The sequence below is a fragment of the Salmo trutta genome, chromosome 14 (assembly GCF_901001165.1).
Source record: "Salmo trutta chromosome 14, fSalTru1.1, whole genome shotgun sequence".
NCBI lineage: Eukaryota > Metazoa > Chordata > Actinopteri > Salmoniformes > Salmonidae > Salmo > Salmo trutta.
Genome location: NC_042970.1, coordinates 45,682,998 through 45,700,256, shown reverse-complemented (window position 1 = coordinate 45,700,256; position 17,259 = coordinate 45,682,998). Strand labels below are relative to the sequence as shown.

Below are 17,259 nucleotides of genomic sequence, written 5' to 3'. Positions count from 1 at the left end.
GCTATTGTATGTGCTGTATCAGAATATTACTATTGAGTGTTGGCCAGCTTGTTTATATTCATTCAATAAAGGTGACTTTCTTTCAGACTTGTATACGGGCTGGTCTCTATGTAAATAGTACTGTATGTCTGGTTATAAACTACACATGAAGAACTGAGATCACATGCATACTTTCACTATGTATCATAGCTATGATTACTCTCCTATAGTATAATATCCACCTCTCGTCACCTAAGAAAACTGACCTGCCGGTTGGTTGACCATGCTGTACAAATGTTCATTTATGGTACTGTATATAAAACAATTAAATGATCAGCCTGTGGAATGTAAGTCATTATGTACTGTGTGATTGAGTCGTTACTGCTAATGAACAGTCTCCATTTTACTAATGTACTGCATCTGTATAAATGCACTGTAAATGGACAACAGAAGACTCACAAAGACATTTGAAGGATGTTTTTTTCTCCCAGAATGAGTAAGATGCTCTTGACTTTTTGTCATTGCTAGATGCTGTTTCATCTCTCTGTTCTCAAGCTCAAGGTTAGCCAGATAACATTGTTAAGGGTGACATAGTAAGATGTCCACACACTTTAGTTTTAAAGTCGTTTTTCAATTTTAACGATTTTAGTTTCCCCATTAAATGAAATGTGCTAACAATATTTTAGTCAGTCACTGTCATCTGTTTAGTAAAAGGCTAGTTAACTTAATATGGAGATGAAATTCACTGTCTCTGTGTTCTCAGTTTGTGGGTATAATGATATTGATTAAGGGAACATAAGACTAAGACAATATTCGAGATTTCACAGATTGCCGTAGTGTGAAATATTTTTTTCCTCTTAATCTCACAGGCCTTCCTCAGCCTAGTCTGACAGTGTGTCCTACAGTCATCAGAAAGAGAGACTCAGTTCAGCTGTCAGACTCCTCCTGTCTCTGTAACGCAGTGTTTCTTCTACAGGAGCTCAGCTGCTCAGATGAACAGGTCAAAGTTAACCTGCTGAGGTCAAAATACTATGGCAGTACAGTACCGTATTACAATGGCAGTACAGTGCTAAAGGTTAGCTGCTAGATCCATATACAGTGAGCCTGCTACAGTCACAGTTCATGGTAAGAAGACAATTTGAATGTTTGTAGACAATGTACTCTTGTGCCATTTTACCATGTTCCTCTTGGGATATTTTATCATACTGTTTGTTGTAATGCTAGTTTACAAATTACTTCAAACTGCACGCAGGGACATAAAAATGGTATCCATAAATTAATCTGACTCCGGGTAATTAAAAAAGTAGAGGGGACATTTGGCCCATAGACTTGCCTGTAACTTGCAAAGCCAAAGGGTGGAGCTCCTCGTTCAGGTTCGGATGCTTGTTCTGTTCTCTTCTCTAAACACATATGGACTCAGTACATAAATAAAGCATCTGACCAATTACACAAGACTTTAGTTCTGGGTTAACCGAGATTGTCTGAAATTACAAGGAGTGATTAATAAAACTCAAACTCAACCACAAATACAGTTGTCAAACACATGAAACCAATAAGTCAAATCTTTTACTCAGACAGCTAGTTTGTTGGTTTTGAAAATGTAATTGAAGCCATCTAGTGATGCAAAACATCAGCTGTTAATGACAAATAGCTACAGACAACAAAAATAGTGACTGATAAAATTATTCTGAATGTTCCTCTGTAACATTAGCCACACTTTCCGTATCAGACTGGTTTCTGCTATCTGTGGTTTTCCTGTGAACAAACTCCACATCTACTTCTCTATTCAAACAATCCTCTCTGACACAGTCACCTTCTTCTGTGAAGTCAGACTAACAGTCTGTAGACGTCTGATGAATGGCATTGTTCATCCCTGATATGGCTGGTCATCTGTTTTTGGTCATCCTCCTTTTCGGTGAGTTATTCCTCCATTCCAAGTTCCATCATCTGTTAGTGCTACAGGATTCTCTCTCCTCTTTTAATATGTTACTTCAGGAAGTCTTTATATATTTCTGAATCTCATGACTCTAATAAGTGTCCTATTCCATTGATCATCTTATTGATGTATTTTTCTCTATCATTATATTTTGTTCAGATCAGAATGACTACTGCTTGATAACATGCCCATGGATCCATTGTAGTATATGATACTTTACCAACTTATGATACTTTACCAACTTCAGCAAAGTCTTCCTGTCTCTCTTGTTTATTTATTATTTAGAAAGGCACATTTTCCTGATCAAGACCAATTTTGTTATTTCCAGACAGCTTCCAATACATCGAAGCCAAAGGTCATTACCAAGTTCACCGTGAGTGTTAAATACTGGAATTATTTAACGTTTATTAATTAAGTTTTTATGTCTAACTATTTTTACTAAATATTATTACATCAATCAATCAAAGTTATCTTGTTAACCTAAACTGCATAATTGTAGATGCACTGATATCATCTAATAGACAACAATGACTTCATTGTTTTTGTTTTTCAAAAGTATATCAAGTGAAACAATATCTATGAGTACTTAAACCTTGAACAATAATTTATAATTAAATGACAAGTGACACACTCCATCATCCCCCACGCTATTCAAGCAAGCAAAATAGTCTTGCGATTCAATTTGATTTCACACGAGAGAATATCAGGAATTAAATGAACGGCAATAATTGTAAACACATAGCACACATGATTAAATGGCACTCATAAAAATGCACGATATCAAATAAGACATGCTGTTACTTAATATAAAGAGAATGGCAGGAATTAGTTTACTAAGAGTCAGTATCACTTGTGATATATACATTCAAATAGAGTGATGCAAAAAGGAGTCTCTGTCCTTTCCTAACAGATCCAAAACCAGACATTACAGTCCATTTTGATGTGTACTTAAACGTCAATTGTTTGATTCGTGGATCCGTAAGTCCTGACACCACCTGTAACCTGTATGTTGGAGAGGAGAGTCAGCCATCCTTCACAGCAAAGATCAAGAACAGAAAAGCCGCCTCAGCAGCCGGAGAGCAGTTCTGTCAATTCACTCCAAAACATAGTGATCTGATCAGTCGTCTCCAGTCAGTGAGGAGTAAGGAGGTGAGCTGTGACTACAAAGTGAGCTCACGACCAAACTCTATCTCTCCACGCAGTGATGGGTACAACTTTGCACGTGAGTCATTATCTAAACAAATCTATCAGGGCTGCAGGTCTTCATTACCTGACTCACTTTGATTTTAAAATCTTCTTTAATTACTATTTTCATTTTGACCCACAAACTAAACACCACATTTCAATCCCCAAAATGTTTTTAGATCTGGTGGGAGTTCACATTACTGATCCAACAACTAAACCCTTTCCAACAGGTAGGATACACATTAGTTTTGTTTCTTCTTTCAAATGTACTTTGTGGTGCTTCTTAGGGCTGTGGAGGTCTCAACATTGCGTCAGCCGGTGATTGTCAAGCAACTAACTGTCGGTCTCACGGTAATTGACCGTTAATTAACATAAACACATTTAGCATCTCCTGGCTTCCACACATAGCCTTCAAGCCATTTTAAAAAGTCTAATAAATCCAATTAATATAGCCCACACCTTCACAATAAATCCATAATTTATTTTAGACAGGTCTACAGAAACATGATATGAAGAATATTTAATCTATTTCAGAAGAAAAGAAGAGCATCCTCTGAGTTGTCCTTCTGTTAGGTCCTGATGTGGCTATGCCGAATGGCTGTGGGCTACACTAGTTCTTTTAGAAGACAAGATTTGCTAATAATTCTGTGGTATTATTTTGTATTATTTTATAGTATTAAGAATACAATTGAACAAAGTAAAAACATTTAATATAAATATTTTCTTAAAGGATTTGAGCGAGTGTGCACACAGCTATTCTGTGTTGAGCGGTTAACAAATAAATAAGTACTCTTAAATGCTTAATTTAGAGTTATTAATGTAACTATAGTTGTTCTACAAACGATGGGCTACATGTTTAGATTTTTAATACACAGTAAGGCTGAATGATGAGACTAATGATGATTTGAAAAACGTTGCTTGAAAGGCATGATCTCTGCTCTGTTTTTTTGCGCAGGCTGTACACACTCCAGTAGTCTTTCATTCACAATTTGACAAGCCATTGTAAATGCCTCGAATTACATGGCCGCATCTCCTATGTTGCCGTAATGCACCTAAAATAATCCATGCCTTTTGCCGCCCGGAGTGCTGCATTGCGCCCTTCTCCCTGAGTGTGCTGCGCTATCCAAAGCGTTCTCACTCACAAGGCTCTGTCATCTGATCGGGTCTTTCTCACAGTCTACAAGTTAAAACAGACACAGCAGGGACGCAACTGTGCGCGCCCTTGCCCAATTTCGAGGTGCCTATATAAGATATTAGAAGAACTGTCCACATTTACTTTTTACACATTTACTTTTCATCAGCCAACAAGAGGCCTAACGAACAGCAAAAGCACTAGCCTTTGTCAATCTACTATCCCCCATAGTACAAAATTCGACCTATTCTATTCTGTGCGAGAAATAAATATTCCAGACATAGTCTGGGACAGTTGTGGTATGTGATAGATCTCAAATGAATACAACAGCAAAGGGTACATGGTAGTAGGCTATAAGTGCAAATGTTCCATACGCGGAAAACACCATTATCAAATGTGACCGCAAATGCAGTTATGCGTGTCATGTTTTTATTTTAAAGGTGCATTTTTATGGTGAAAATTATCTTCCTCAAACTTGAAACTCATGCGCTGCTTATGCCTGTTAACTTCTTAAAACTGCTTAAAATGTAGAGCCTATTTGGCCACTTTAGTTGTGATGCAAACCTTATTAAAACATATAGGCCTATGGGCTAGGCTACATGAGATGATTGACTATGATTCAAACAAGTCGCAAAAGAAAGGCATTGTTTCTTTTGCTGGGCATCGTTCACAAATGATAGGCTAATATTGTCACCCATCAGACTATTCTTGATTTAATCTTGTCTTTACATATAGTAAACAATATATGTGTGACATGTGTTTTGATTTAGAATGGATCATTATCATGCAACTGTATTGAAACAGGGGCAGCGGGAAAAAATACATGTCATCTATGCCCTTAAATAGCGAATGGAGGACGCTTTTTCCCCGTGGTTTATGTTCATGTCAGCCAGGTAGGCTATACTCACGTTGTAAATATAAGCAATGTAAATATTATTAGGAAAGTTGAGTAATAAATATAGTAGTCCTGGCCTATAGAATGCTGATGGGAGCCTCTTCTTTTTATTAGAGGTCATCACTCTGTTTTCTCCCGTAATTGCATAGCCTATAGAAATGTTGTTCAACATGAGCTCATGGGCTCTCATGAAGTGTTTGATTCGATTTTCGATTACATTTGAATTGATGTCAGAGTGATTAGAGATTTGTTGGCATTTTATTGCTTTGAAATGTATAGTAATGAAGGATGTAGGTAATGTTGTCAGTCTGGTGTAGAAGGATTGTTCTACTCAGTTATATCACCAGCTGGGTGTTCTGTGAGTTTTGAATATTGAGTACCAGAAAGTTAGCATGTTTGGTAGGCTACTAATGACCATCAGCAGCATCAGAGCTTGGAGAAGCCTTATTACCGTCCGTGACCGTCGGTGTGGCGGTAATGCGGTCACCGCAACAGCCCTAGCACTTCTGTTATTTTATAGCAGAGCTCCTTACAGCAGAAAGAAAGGTCCTGGTTCTACTTTGCCCCTATCATCACAGTGAGTCCTACAACAGGTGTATTGGTCCTCTAAGGGACCGTCTTTGCAAATACTGTATCCAAATATACATTCAGTTAAATGTCTGGGTTTTAACAATAATGTGCCACATTATAATATTGTGAACATGTCATCTTTCTATTGACTGAGTTGTGTTGTTTTCTAACTAAATGATGAATACCTTAATTCTTGTGTAATCAGATGCACAAGGAACTTGTCTTGTATTGCTTCCCAGCAGGTTCGACTGTTAGTTCTACTGTGACCCCCAACACCCCAGTGAGACCCACAACCAATAGAACCACTAAATGTAACATAGTTTGCAGTCAACGTTTTCTGTTCTCATTAATTCACTAAAGTTCTGACCGGTTTACTAATAGACCTATTCATAGCTGCTTGTAATTTCGGTCCAGGTTTGTGTACTTTTAGTCCATCTGATTTGTAGGTAATGTGTAGTGTACTTCTCTCTTTCTGTATAAATGATGACTTTGTTGTGTAATATAAGTTCTCTTCTCACCAGGTTTGACCTCTCCTTTGACCCCCAGTACAGCACTGAATCCTACATCAGGTGTGTTAGTCATCTTTTCCTAATTAGCACATAGAACCGAAACAAATAGAATTGCATTATGTTCTCCATTTTTTTTAATGTTTTTTGGTTTTTACAAATTTGCCTCATTACAAAAAAGAGGTTGATACTTGGTTCATTAAATCAACCCATTTAGATGTATTTGTATAATTAGAATGACTTTCCTTGCACCAGCTTTGACTGTTAGTTCAACTTTGACCACTGACACTCCAAGTAAAGGTAAATATGTCCACTAGACTTTAGTTTAGTGTGTAATAAGTTGTGTTGTGTGGTAATTGTTGATAAAGGGTCAAGAAAGCGTTCCATGTATGTGTCCTTCTCTAGCTACCTACCTGTCTTTTTTACACAACTAAGACAACTGAGACATGCAACCACACAATTTAATGCCACATTTTATGAGATCAAATCTTGAGATGTAGTATTGACCCTGGGGATACAAGCTAATGACCTTCCCAATGTCACCAAACAACTGTACAAGTACCGTAATTTCCGGACTATTGAGTGCACCTGAATATAAGCCGCACCCACTGAATTAAAAAAAATATATAATTTTGAACATAAATAAGCCGCACATGTCTATAAGCCGCAGGTGCCTACCGGTACATTGAAACAAATTTACACAGGCTTTAACGAAACACGGCTTGTAACAAAAATAAATAGGCTTTATTAACGAAACACGGCTTGTAACAAAAAATAAAGAATTAGCAGTAAACAGTAGCCTACCAAGAAAGTCATTGCTCCAGACCAAGTTCCCGTGCAGCAGCTCTATTTCCTTTTCCAACAGCCAGATCAATCGCCTTCAACTTGAAAGCTGCATCCTATGCATTTCTCCGTGTCTTTGCCATGATGAGGGTGACAAAATGACTACCGTAATCAGAATGATGGGAAGTTTGAGCGCGCTCGATTTAATCTAAACAGAAAAAAAAAAGTTGTTTGACCTTAACCCATTCGGCAATTTCATTGGTCTAATGAAAGCATGCCGCCAAAAAACTGAGCACGTTACAGAATGTGTTTTTTAAAATTTGATTTGATTTGAAAGCGGGAAAAATCCATATATTAGGCGAGTTATTGTTTAAGCCGCGAGGTTCAAAGCCTGGGAAAAAAGTAGCGGCTTATAGTCCGGAAATTACGGTATAGCAGGCAGTAGTGGGTGTGGATTGTGGGGTGGGTGTACAAATACTTTTTCCAATTGTACATTCAGTCAAGGGTCTAGATCTTAACAATAATGTGGCATATTATGAAATTGTGAACATATAATCTCTCTACTGACTGAGTTCTGTTGTTATCTGACATAAATAAAGAATAGCTTTATTCTTGTGCAATCTGATATAAATGACCTTTTCTTTCTTCCCAGTAAGTTCGACTGTTACTTCTACTTTGACCCCTGGCATCACAGTGAGACCAATTACAAGTAAGTAGGCCCGAAGTTTAGCTTAGTAATTTGAATATTTTAGTTCACATGAATTCAGTAAAGCTCCAACTGGTTTACAAGAAAAATAGACCTAATTATAGCTGCTTCTCCTTTTAGTCTGTAGGTAACGCACTGGATGACAAAACACATTTGATTCATACATTTTGTTTTTGTGTAATATGAGTTCTCATCTCACCAGGTTTAACGTCTCCTTTGACCCCCAGCACAGCAGTGAATCCTACATCAGGTGTGTTGGTCGTCTTTCTCTAGTTAGCAGATAAAACCTAAACAAATAGAATAGCTTCATTTTACCCATTTTTTTTATAAAAAAATGTCCCCTGATTTAAAAAAAGAGGTTTATATCTCATTAATTAAATCAACCCATTTAAATGCCTTTATTTTGTATAATCAGATCATAATGACTTTGCTTTGCACCAGGTTCGACTACTAGTTCTACTTTGACAACTGACACCCCAAAGTGGCCACATGATTTTAGTTTAGTGGCGTAATAAGTTGTGTTGTGTGTTAACTGTTATTAAACAGTCTCTCTCTTGCGTGTGCCCAGGAGGTCAAAGCTCCACAGAAAGCGTTGTGGGTAAGCATCCATCTCCAGCTGACTAATTGTATTTTCTTAGAACAAATGAAACAACTGAGACATACCACCTCACAATATAAATGTAGATCAACTCTTGAAATGCAGTATTGACCCTGGGAATACAAGCTAATGTCCTTCCCAATGTCACCAAACAGAAACAGCTGTGGGAATATGGCAGGGAGCAGTGGGTGTGGCTTCTGGAGTGGGTGTGTTCCTGATGGGATTGACAGCTGTCTATCTCTGGAGGAGGACCAGTGAGTACTTCTGATCCTGCATAACAAATAATTTGCAAACATTTTCCTTCTCATTAATGTAAGTGCCTTTGACATGGGTTAATCCTTCAACTCCTTTTGGTGATATTGTGTAGTGTAGGCTATATTCAATATCATTCATTTAGCCTAATTTGTTTTTCAGAGAAAACCCTTTCTCAGAGGTAAGAATTCTCCTTGTGAATATGATGCAGATTGTATCAACCTTTAGTTCTGTATTGTCCATGATGAGATGTTCTTACCACAACCTTCTTATACTTGTATGTTGTACAGACCTACAGCCAGACAGGATGATCACAGCCAATGTATGTTCCAAACAAAATACACCAAACACTGCACACACTACTAACACAACTACACACATGCATGTACAAACACAAATTCTAATTACATTTTAATGTTGTTTCTGTTGTAGGTGATTTGGTGATGGGAGCTGTGAGCAGTGCAGGCATGTTGGATCTAAGGGATGCTGGGATCTATTCTCTCATCACCACTGTACCGTCCACATTATCACCCTCCAGTGAGTTTGAATCAGATTGTCTTCTGTCCCTGTCTTCCTGACCTGGGACGGGAATTAGGGACCCTCAGCACAATAACACTTTGTCACTCAATGTCAACCATACTAACTTAAAACATCAAATAAGGTGTTAGTCAGAGCATCTTGAAAGCGTGAGAACAGAGCTGTAAGTCTACAAGGTGGTTTGAGACATGAGGAGAAGTGTGAAGTGACATTAAGCACAGCAAAGTAACACACACCACCGCACTCACACTTACGCGTCAGCGCGCGCACACACACACAGAAATACACAGAACCTCTAACTCAGGCTCCATCTGTGTTGTACAGGCCATGTTGAAGAGAATGGACAGTCATCTGAAAAAGACAATGTAAGTTCAGAATCACCCATTGTGTTTGGTGATTGTGATCGACTCTCAGTTTCAGATTGATGTTACATCCTTTTAAATGACATTACATTTACAGTACTGTAGAATTAAAGGACTGAAGTTAAACTGTTTGTTTCTTTTCTCTAGTCTGATACGTACCACGTATACAGCTCAATCCCCGACAGACCAGCAACCTCAGCCCAGCCAGATGGGTTGTACAGTCTTCTGTAGACACACTGAAACTACACCACTGGCTCTCTGTAGCTATATCTTACAGAAATACTCTTTCTTTCAGGATGAACTTTATTTATCAAACATCATGTTACTGTGAATAAGTATCTAATACATCTACTGCTGTACCGTTTCTAGTCATAAGCGCCAAATGCTGCCACCATCCCATGGCAAAATGTGTAGAACTGCAGGAAATAAGCTTTAAAACTACAAAGTTCTCTCCACCCCATGGCAGAATGAGTAGAATTGCAGTACAATAACATTAAAGCTGCACATTTTCTCTCCCCTGCCATGAGGGTGGGCCACTAAAATGTTTTGCCCGCGAGGTGGGCAATTCTCGCTTAGGGCCCCCAAAATGCTAGAAACTGCCCTTATCTACTGTAGCACACATATATACCTGGCTTCTGTTACATGCCTTTCCATAATATAGGTTACTGTGTTACTATTTTTATTCAAGGGTTTTGGAGGGGTCATACTCCCCTTTAAACATTTTTCTTATTCCCACCCCTTAGTAAATGCTAAATATATGCTGTATTTATATATATTCTGTCATCTGTGTTATACCGCCTTCCATAACTGTTGGATAGAATTAATAAAAAATAAAAAAAATGAAATCAAAATAAATACAAATATAATATAATATTTTGGTTTTAATAATGTTTACATTGTTGGCAACATCAGATAATCAATACTGAAAAAGACAGATTTCCTAAATACTATTAAATCTACCCATTCCCCATGTTTACCCGTTATTTTCCAAGTTCCCCGTTTAACTTCAGCACTTCAGTCTCCCCTCCAATGTGCAGTGTTGTAGACATGTTCTAGCATTTTAGTCCAATGACTGTGGAGCAGTTAAGATGAAATTGGACTTTCATTAAAAAAAAATTATCCAGTTAACATGGGAGATTAGCCTCGTTTTACCTTCCAGATAAGGCTCTTGAGGTACAGTAAATACAAAATCAAATGCTTTCTTGCTCTGTTTGAAATGTCCTTAGCTGTAAAATAAAAAAGCAAGCAGAATAAATTGACTTCAACAGTTCCCCCATCGTTGTTAGTATTTTACATTATTTGATATTGATCTTGATTATTTAAGTTAATGCTAAAAATATGTACTGTTATATATGTCATCAATTTCAAGCCATTGGTTAAGACCAAGGTGCTATTTTCCCAGATTTTTCTTTTCAGTCCATATAACTACCTTGTCATCGAAACAGAACCTCTTTTGGTCGGTTTCCCAGAGACAGTTTATGCCTAGTCCTGGACTAAAAAGCATATTCAATGGATAATTTACATATTTTTACTCCAGTGGTAGGCTTAATCTGGGTCTGGGAAACCAACCATTGGTGTTATGGACAACAGGTAGTCAAGGACATTGATCATTTTGCTCTTGCATCCAGATTATCTGTATTGTGGTCAGTTCTACTGTGATGGGACAAAGTGGCCTACATTCTCCTGCAGCAGTCAGAGACAGTCTGCAGATCACACACAAACCAGTACATGTATGCTGTCACGTATCCATACCTACAAACAGATGCACGAGTGCACACACGCTCGCACACACACGCGCGCGCACACACACACACACACACACACACACACACACACACACACACACACACACACACACACACACACACACACACACACCACAACAGGGTGGAAAGGCTCTTGCCGCATCCTATACTTCTGAAACTTCAGCGTATCACATTTCAGACACTCATTGTGTTCAGAGGGGATTGATGGAAATACTGTTGAACCAAACCTCAGATACCTCGGATACATTTAACTGAAACAGTTCAACGTCTTAACCAGACTATTTTAGCAAAATATGAAAACCCAAACTATAATTCATCCTCCAAAAATACCAATTTGAGAAACAAAATCATGTTTATGACTATTGCAACAAGCACCTCATGAGTGATGAAACCCCACTTGTCATGCTATATTTCCATGGAAATATTCAGTGTTGTTTTACATTTACATTTAAGTCATTTAGCAGACGCTCTTATCCAGAGCGACTTACAAATTGGTGCATTCACCTTATGATATCCAGTGGAACAACCAATTTACAATAGTGCATCTAAATCGTTTAAGGGGAGGGGGGGTAGAAGGATTACTTTATCCTTTCCCAGGTATTCCTTAAAGAGGTGGGGTTTCAGGTGTCTCCGGAAAGTGGTGATTGACTCCGCTGTCCTGGCGTCGTGAGGGAGCTTGTTCCACCATTGGGGTGCCAGAGCAGCGAACAGTTTGGACTGGGCTGAGCGGGAACCGTGCTTCCTCAGAGGTAGGGGGGCCAGCAGGCCAGAGGTGGATGAACGCAGTGCCCTTGTTTGGGTGTAGGGCCTGATCAGAGCCTGAAGGTATGGAGGTGCCGTTCCCCTCACAGCTCCGTAGGCAAGCACCATGGTCTTGTAGCAGATGCGAGCTTCAACTTGAAGCCAGTTTTCTGCTTACGTATCTGCACCTCTGTTATCTTATTAAGCTAATAACTACAGCAGATAGGAAAAATATTGCCTCTAATGCACACTGTGGAGAGTCATATAGAGCCACAGCAAGACTGTTTCTCATTTTTTACTTCTGGATGTTGGCAATATATACACTGTAGTTGTACATGAAACCTGCTTTTATTGTGCATTGTAGTTGTCAAAGTCAAACAGGTTAAAGAATGCCTGAATAAAAGTAATTTCCTCTGACAGATAAGCAAATGGTTTTGGCTTGTGTTAAGCTAAGGAGACATTGACCTCTCCCCAACCACCCATCACACCAGTTGATGGACTTTCTTTGTGGTTTTATTGTGAGCAGCCTCCTCATCTTGCTCTCTATTTAAACCATTCTCTCAGTAACAGACACCATACTTATTGTGTAGTTAGTGACCGTCTGTTTCTCTGAAAAACTGCAGCGAAGTATGAAACTCATTACAAAATGTGAGATCAAAAGGGTTTTATTATTCTTTATCATTCTTAAAGGGATAATCCACTCCAGAAACGAAACTCGTGAAACACCTGTCAATTTGATGATCTTTTGTGTTCTATGAGTGTGTAGTGGATTTTTGTTGTTGTTGATTTCACGTAGAATTCACATTAGTTGACGACTCAACCAAATGTAAATCAAAACTAGACGTTTAACTGACGTCTGTGCCCAGTTTGTATTTACACATGTTAGTTACAAAATTACGTCAGATCAGACTTCTTATTTAAATTTATCTCACACCTTGTATGAGCAATGGTAATACATTTCTAGAATATTGAGTTGCACCACCACCCCCCCATGTTGATTCCAATGCTTCCCACAGTTGTGTCAAGTTGGCTGGCTGTCCTTTGGGTGGTTGACCATTCTTGATACACACGGGAAACTGTTGAGCGTGAAAATCCCTGCAGCGCTGCAGTTCTTGACACAAACCGGTGTGCTTGGCACCTACTAACATAATCCTTTCAAAGGCACTTCAATATTTTGTCTTGTCCATTCACCCTCTGAATGGCACACATACACAATCCATGTCTCAATTGTCTCAAGGCTTAAAAGTCATTCTTTATCCTGTCTCCTCCCTTTCATCTACACTGAATGAAGTGGATTTAACAAATTACATCAATAAGGGATCATAGCTTTCACCTGGATTCACCAAGTCAGTCTATGTCATGGAAAGAGCAGGTGTTCTTAATATTTTGTATACTCAGTGTACAATATTTACATGAGCAGTGGAGGCTCCTCAGAGGATGAAGCAGAGGACCATCATCCTCAGTGAATTTCAATAAAATAAAAATAGTGAAACATTAAAAAAGTTATCATTTTTAGATAAAACTATACTAAATAAGTTCACTCACCAAATAATTGATTACATCACAGTGTTTTGCAATGGTCTACAGTAGCCTCAACAGCACTCTGTAGCGTAGCACCATTATGTAGCCGGAGGACAGCTAATTTCTGCCCTCCTATGGGTACACTGACTTCAATCCAAAATCTAGGTGGCTCGTGGTACTCACCCGCTTCCATAGACTTACACAGTAATTATTACAACTTCCGGAGGACGTCCTCCAACCTATCAGACCTCTTGCAGCATGAATTGACATGTTGATCAAACTGTTAAGGATTCATCAATGGCCTATCAGTTAACATACACCAGGGTTGTGTTCATTAGGGCACGCAATGTTTTAAAATGTTTTGCAACGGAGAATGAGAATGAGCGTTTCTCATTGGACACGTCCAAGTAGTCCTTCCCTGTTTCAGCGCATTCTTCTTCTGTTTGGTGCCTAATGAACACGACCCAGGAGTTGAAGGCCAACAGACATCACCAATAGTAATCGAAGGAGTAAAAGACCTGATTCAGAGTATGAGAATCCTGATACAGGCAGACACATTCACTTTCTTTGTTGTGTACAAGTTGCATTTGATTCATTGTATTATATTGAAAATGCAAACCTTTGGATGAAACAAAACACTGTGATCAACGCCAGATTATAATTTTTTTTACTTAACAATTGCGTACATTTTTTGTATTTAAGTTATTCTTGATGACATTTCTTTTATCAGTTTGGCTTATTGCATATGTCAGTTTGGGACTGTACTATTTGTAATAGTAACTGTTTTCTGCTGTACAGTAAAGATTTAGGAACAAGTTAAATGTGTGTCCAGCATGCTGAATGATTACTTGTGTGAACGTGGGCTTATTTCCCATGATGCTCCAGTCCTCATACATGAATTGCCTCTGCATCTTGACAGCTTGATGTTGTGTTTGAGATGGGGTGTGTCAACTCATCTATCTTGTCCCCCTAGTAGACAGCCTGTGCAGTGTTATGAGAGAGGCGGCATATTTTTGGGGTGTTACGTTATGTAAATCTGTCAGAAGCGTGTGTGTGTGTGTGTGTGTGTGTGTGTGTGTGTGTGTGTGTGTGTGTGTACTGTAGGTGTGCACATGCATGTATGTGTAAGAGACAAAGAAAGAGAGTGAGATAATCAGAACACTCTGTTGCAGGAAACACCCTGAGAGAAAGAGAGAGAATGTTCTGTTCAGCATGGATACTGTGTTTTAAAACCTACTGTAGGAGGGTGTCTCCACTGCCCCAGACGTTTGCTATTGTATGTGCTGTATCAGAATATTACTATTGAGTGTTGGCCAGCTTGTTTATATTCATTCAATAAAGGTGACTTTCTTTCAGACTTGTATGAGGGCTGGTCTCTATGCTAATAGTACTGTATGTCTGGTTATAAACTACACATGAAGAACTGAGATCACATGCATACTTTCACTATGTATCATAGCTATGATTACTCTCCTGTAGTATAATATCCACCTCTCGTCACCTAAGAAAACTGACCTGCCGGTTGGTTTACCATGCTGTACAAATGTTCATTCATGGTAGTGTATATAAAACAATTAAAAGATCAGCCTTGTCACGGTTGTCGTCGGTGAATGAGGACCAAAATGCGGCAGGTACGTGTATGCTCATTTTGACTTTTATTTAATTATCAAAAGAACACTCCAAAACAACAAAACACGAAAACGAACGAACAACAAACAGTCTGGCAAAGCCTAGGGCTGAACACAGAACAATCACCCACAAATCACAAACACAAACACACCCTTATATATGAGACTCTCAATCAAAGGCAGATAGACAACACCTGCCTTCAACTGAGAGTCCCAATCCCAATTAACCAACATAGAAACACACTCACCAGACTAGACATAGAAATACATAAACAGACTATAAACCAAAACCCCGGAAATACTAAATCAAACACCCTTAATCAAACACACCACCCTGAACCACATAAAACAAATACCCTCTGTCACGCCCTGACCAAACTACAAAACAATTAACCTTATATACTGGCCAGGACGTGACAAGCCTGTGAAATGTAAGTCATTATGTACTGTGTGATTGAGTTGTTACTGCTAATGAACAGTCGCCATTTTACTAATGTACTGCATCTGTATAAATGCACTGTAAATGGACAACAGAAGACTCACAAAGACATTTGAAGGATGTTTTTTTCTCCCAGAATGAGTAAGATGCTCGTTTGACTTTTTGTCATTGCTAGATGCTGTTTCGTCTCTCTGTTCTCAAGCTCAAGGTTAGCCAGATAACGTTGTTAAGGGTGACATAGTAAGATGTCCACACACTTTAGTTTTAGAGTAGTTTTTCAATTTTCACGATTTTAGTTTCCCCATTAAATGAAATGTGCTAACAATATTTTAGTCAGTCACTGTCATCTGTTTAGTAAAAGGCTAGTTAACTTAATATGGAGATGTCATTCACTGACTCTCTGTGTTCTCTATTTGTGGGTACAATTATATTGACGAAGGGAACATAAGACTTAGACAATATTCGAGATTTAACACATCGCCGTAGTGTGAAATATTATTTTCCTCTGATCTCACAGACTTTCCTCAGCCTAGTCTGACAGTGTGTCCTACAGTCATCAGAGAGAGAGACTCAGTTCAGTTAAGCTGAGCTGTCTGAGTCCTCCTTCTGCCTCTGTATCTCAGTGATTCTTCCACATAGTGGGAAGAGTAAACTTACTCTAGCTTCATTCTGTAGACATACACTCACAGGAGCTCAGCTGCTCAGATGAACAGGTCAAAGTTCACCAGCTGAGGTCAAAATACAATGGCAGTACAGTGCTACAGGTTCACAGTTTAGATCCATACGCAATGAGCCTTCAGCAGTCACAATGCAGGGTAAGAATACTATTTCAATAGTTGTAAACCATGTACTGGTGTGCCATTACTACCATGTTCCTCTTGGGATATTTCATCATACTGTTTGTTGTCATAAGCTATTACATGAACAATTAAGGAATATATTATCTCCTTAATTTCCCATACTGTCGCTGTATGTAACGGCCGTCGTCGTAATGAGACCAAGGTGCAGCGGAGGATGTGTGTTCATCTTAGAAATTTAATAGAAAAAGAGAACACTTTACAAAAATAAACCAAAGACGACAGCAAAACAGTCCTGTCAGGAAAAACCCGCAACAGAAAACAATCACCCACAACCCCCAAAGGAAAAACAGGCTGCCTATGTATGACTCCCAATCAGCAACAACGAACTACAGCTGTTCCTGATTGTGAGCCACACACGGCCAACCAAAGAAACAAACCAACATAGAAAAATAAACATAGAACGCCCACCCATGTAACACCCTTGCCTAACCAAAATAGAGAACAAAAACCCCTCTCTATGGCCAGGGCATTACAGTACCCCCCCCCCCCCCCCCCCCCCCCCCAAAGGTGCGGACTCCGGCCGCAAAATCTGACTCTGAAGGGGAGGGTCTGGGTGGGCCCTCCTATGGCGGCGGCTCTGGTGCGGGACGTGGACCCCGCTCCACCCTTGGCTTAGCCCACTTAGGTGGCGCCCCTAGCTGCACTGGAGGACTGGCGGGCGACCCTGGCTGCGCCCGGCTACAGGTGACCCCGGGCGTCTCTGGCTGTGCCCGGCTGGCGGGCGGCTCCGGACAGGCGGGCGTCTCTGGCGGCTCCGGACTGGCGGGCGGCTCTGGCGGCTCTGGCCCAGGATACACCAGGCTGGGGAGACATGCAGGAGGCCTGGCTCTGGGCGCAGGCACAGGACTCACCAGGCTGGGGAC

At 39.5% G+C, this 17,259-nt stretch overlaps 1 protein-coding gene across 1 annotated transcript; it reads left to right on the top strand.

Moving 5' to 3' along the window:
- The first annotated feature begins 1,779 nt into the window (after positions 1-1,779).
- Positions 1,780-10,711, top strand: LOC115208224 (uncharacterized). The gene is made up of 14 exons (XM_029776106.1): positions 1,780-1,894; positions 2,244-2,288; positions 2,826-3,137; positions 3,280-3,330; positions 6,219-6,266; positions 7,639-7,695; positions 7,895-7,942; positions 8,261-8,290; positions 8,446-8,544; positions 8,705-8,723; positions 8,833-8,864; positions 8,975-9,079; positions 9,404-9,444; positions 9,589-10,711. The coding sequence occupies exons 1-14, from the start codon at positions 1,837-1,839 to the stop codon at positions 9,670-9,672; spliced, it is 1,029 nt and encodes a 342-aa protein (XP_029631966.1). The 5' UTR covers positions 1,780-1,836; the 3' UTR covers positions 9,673-10,711.
- Positions 10,712-17,259: the final 6,548 nt, after the last annotated feature.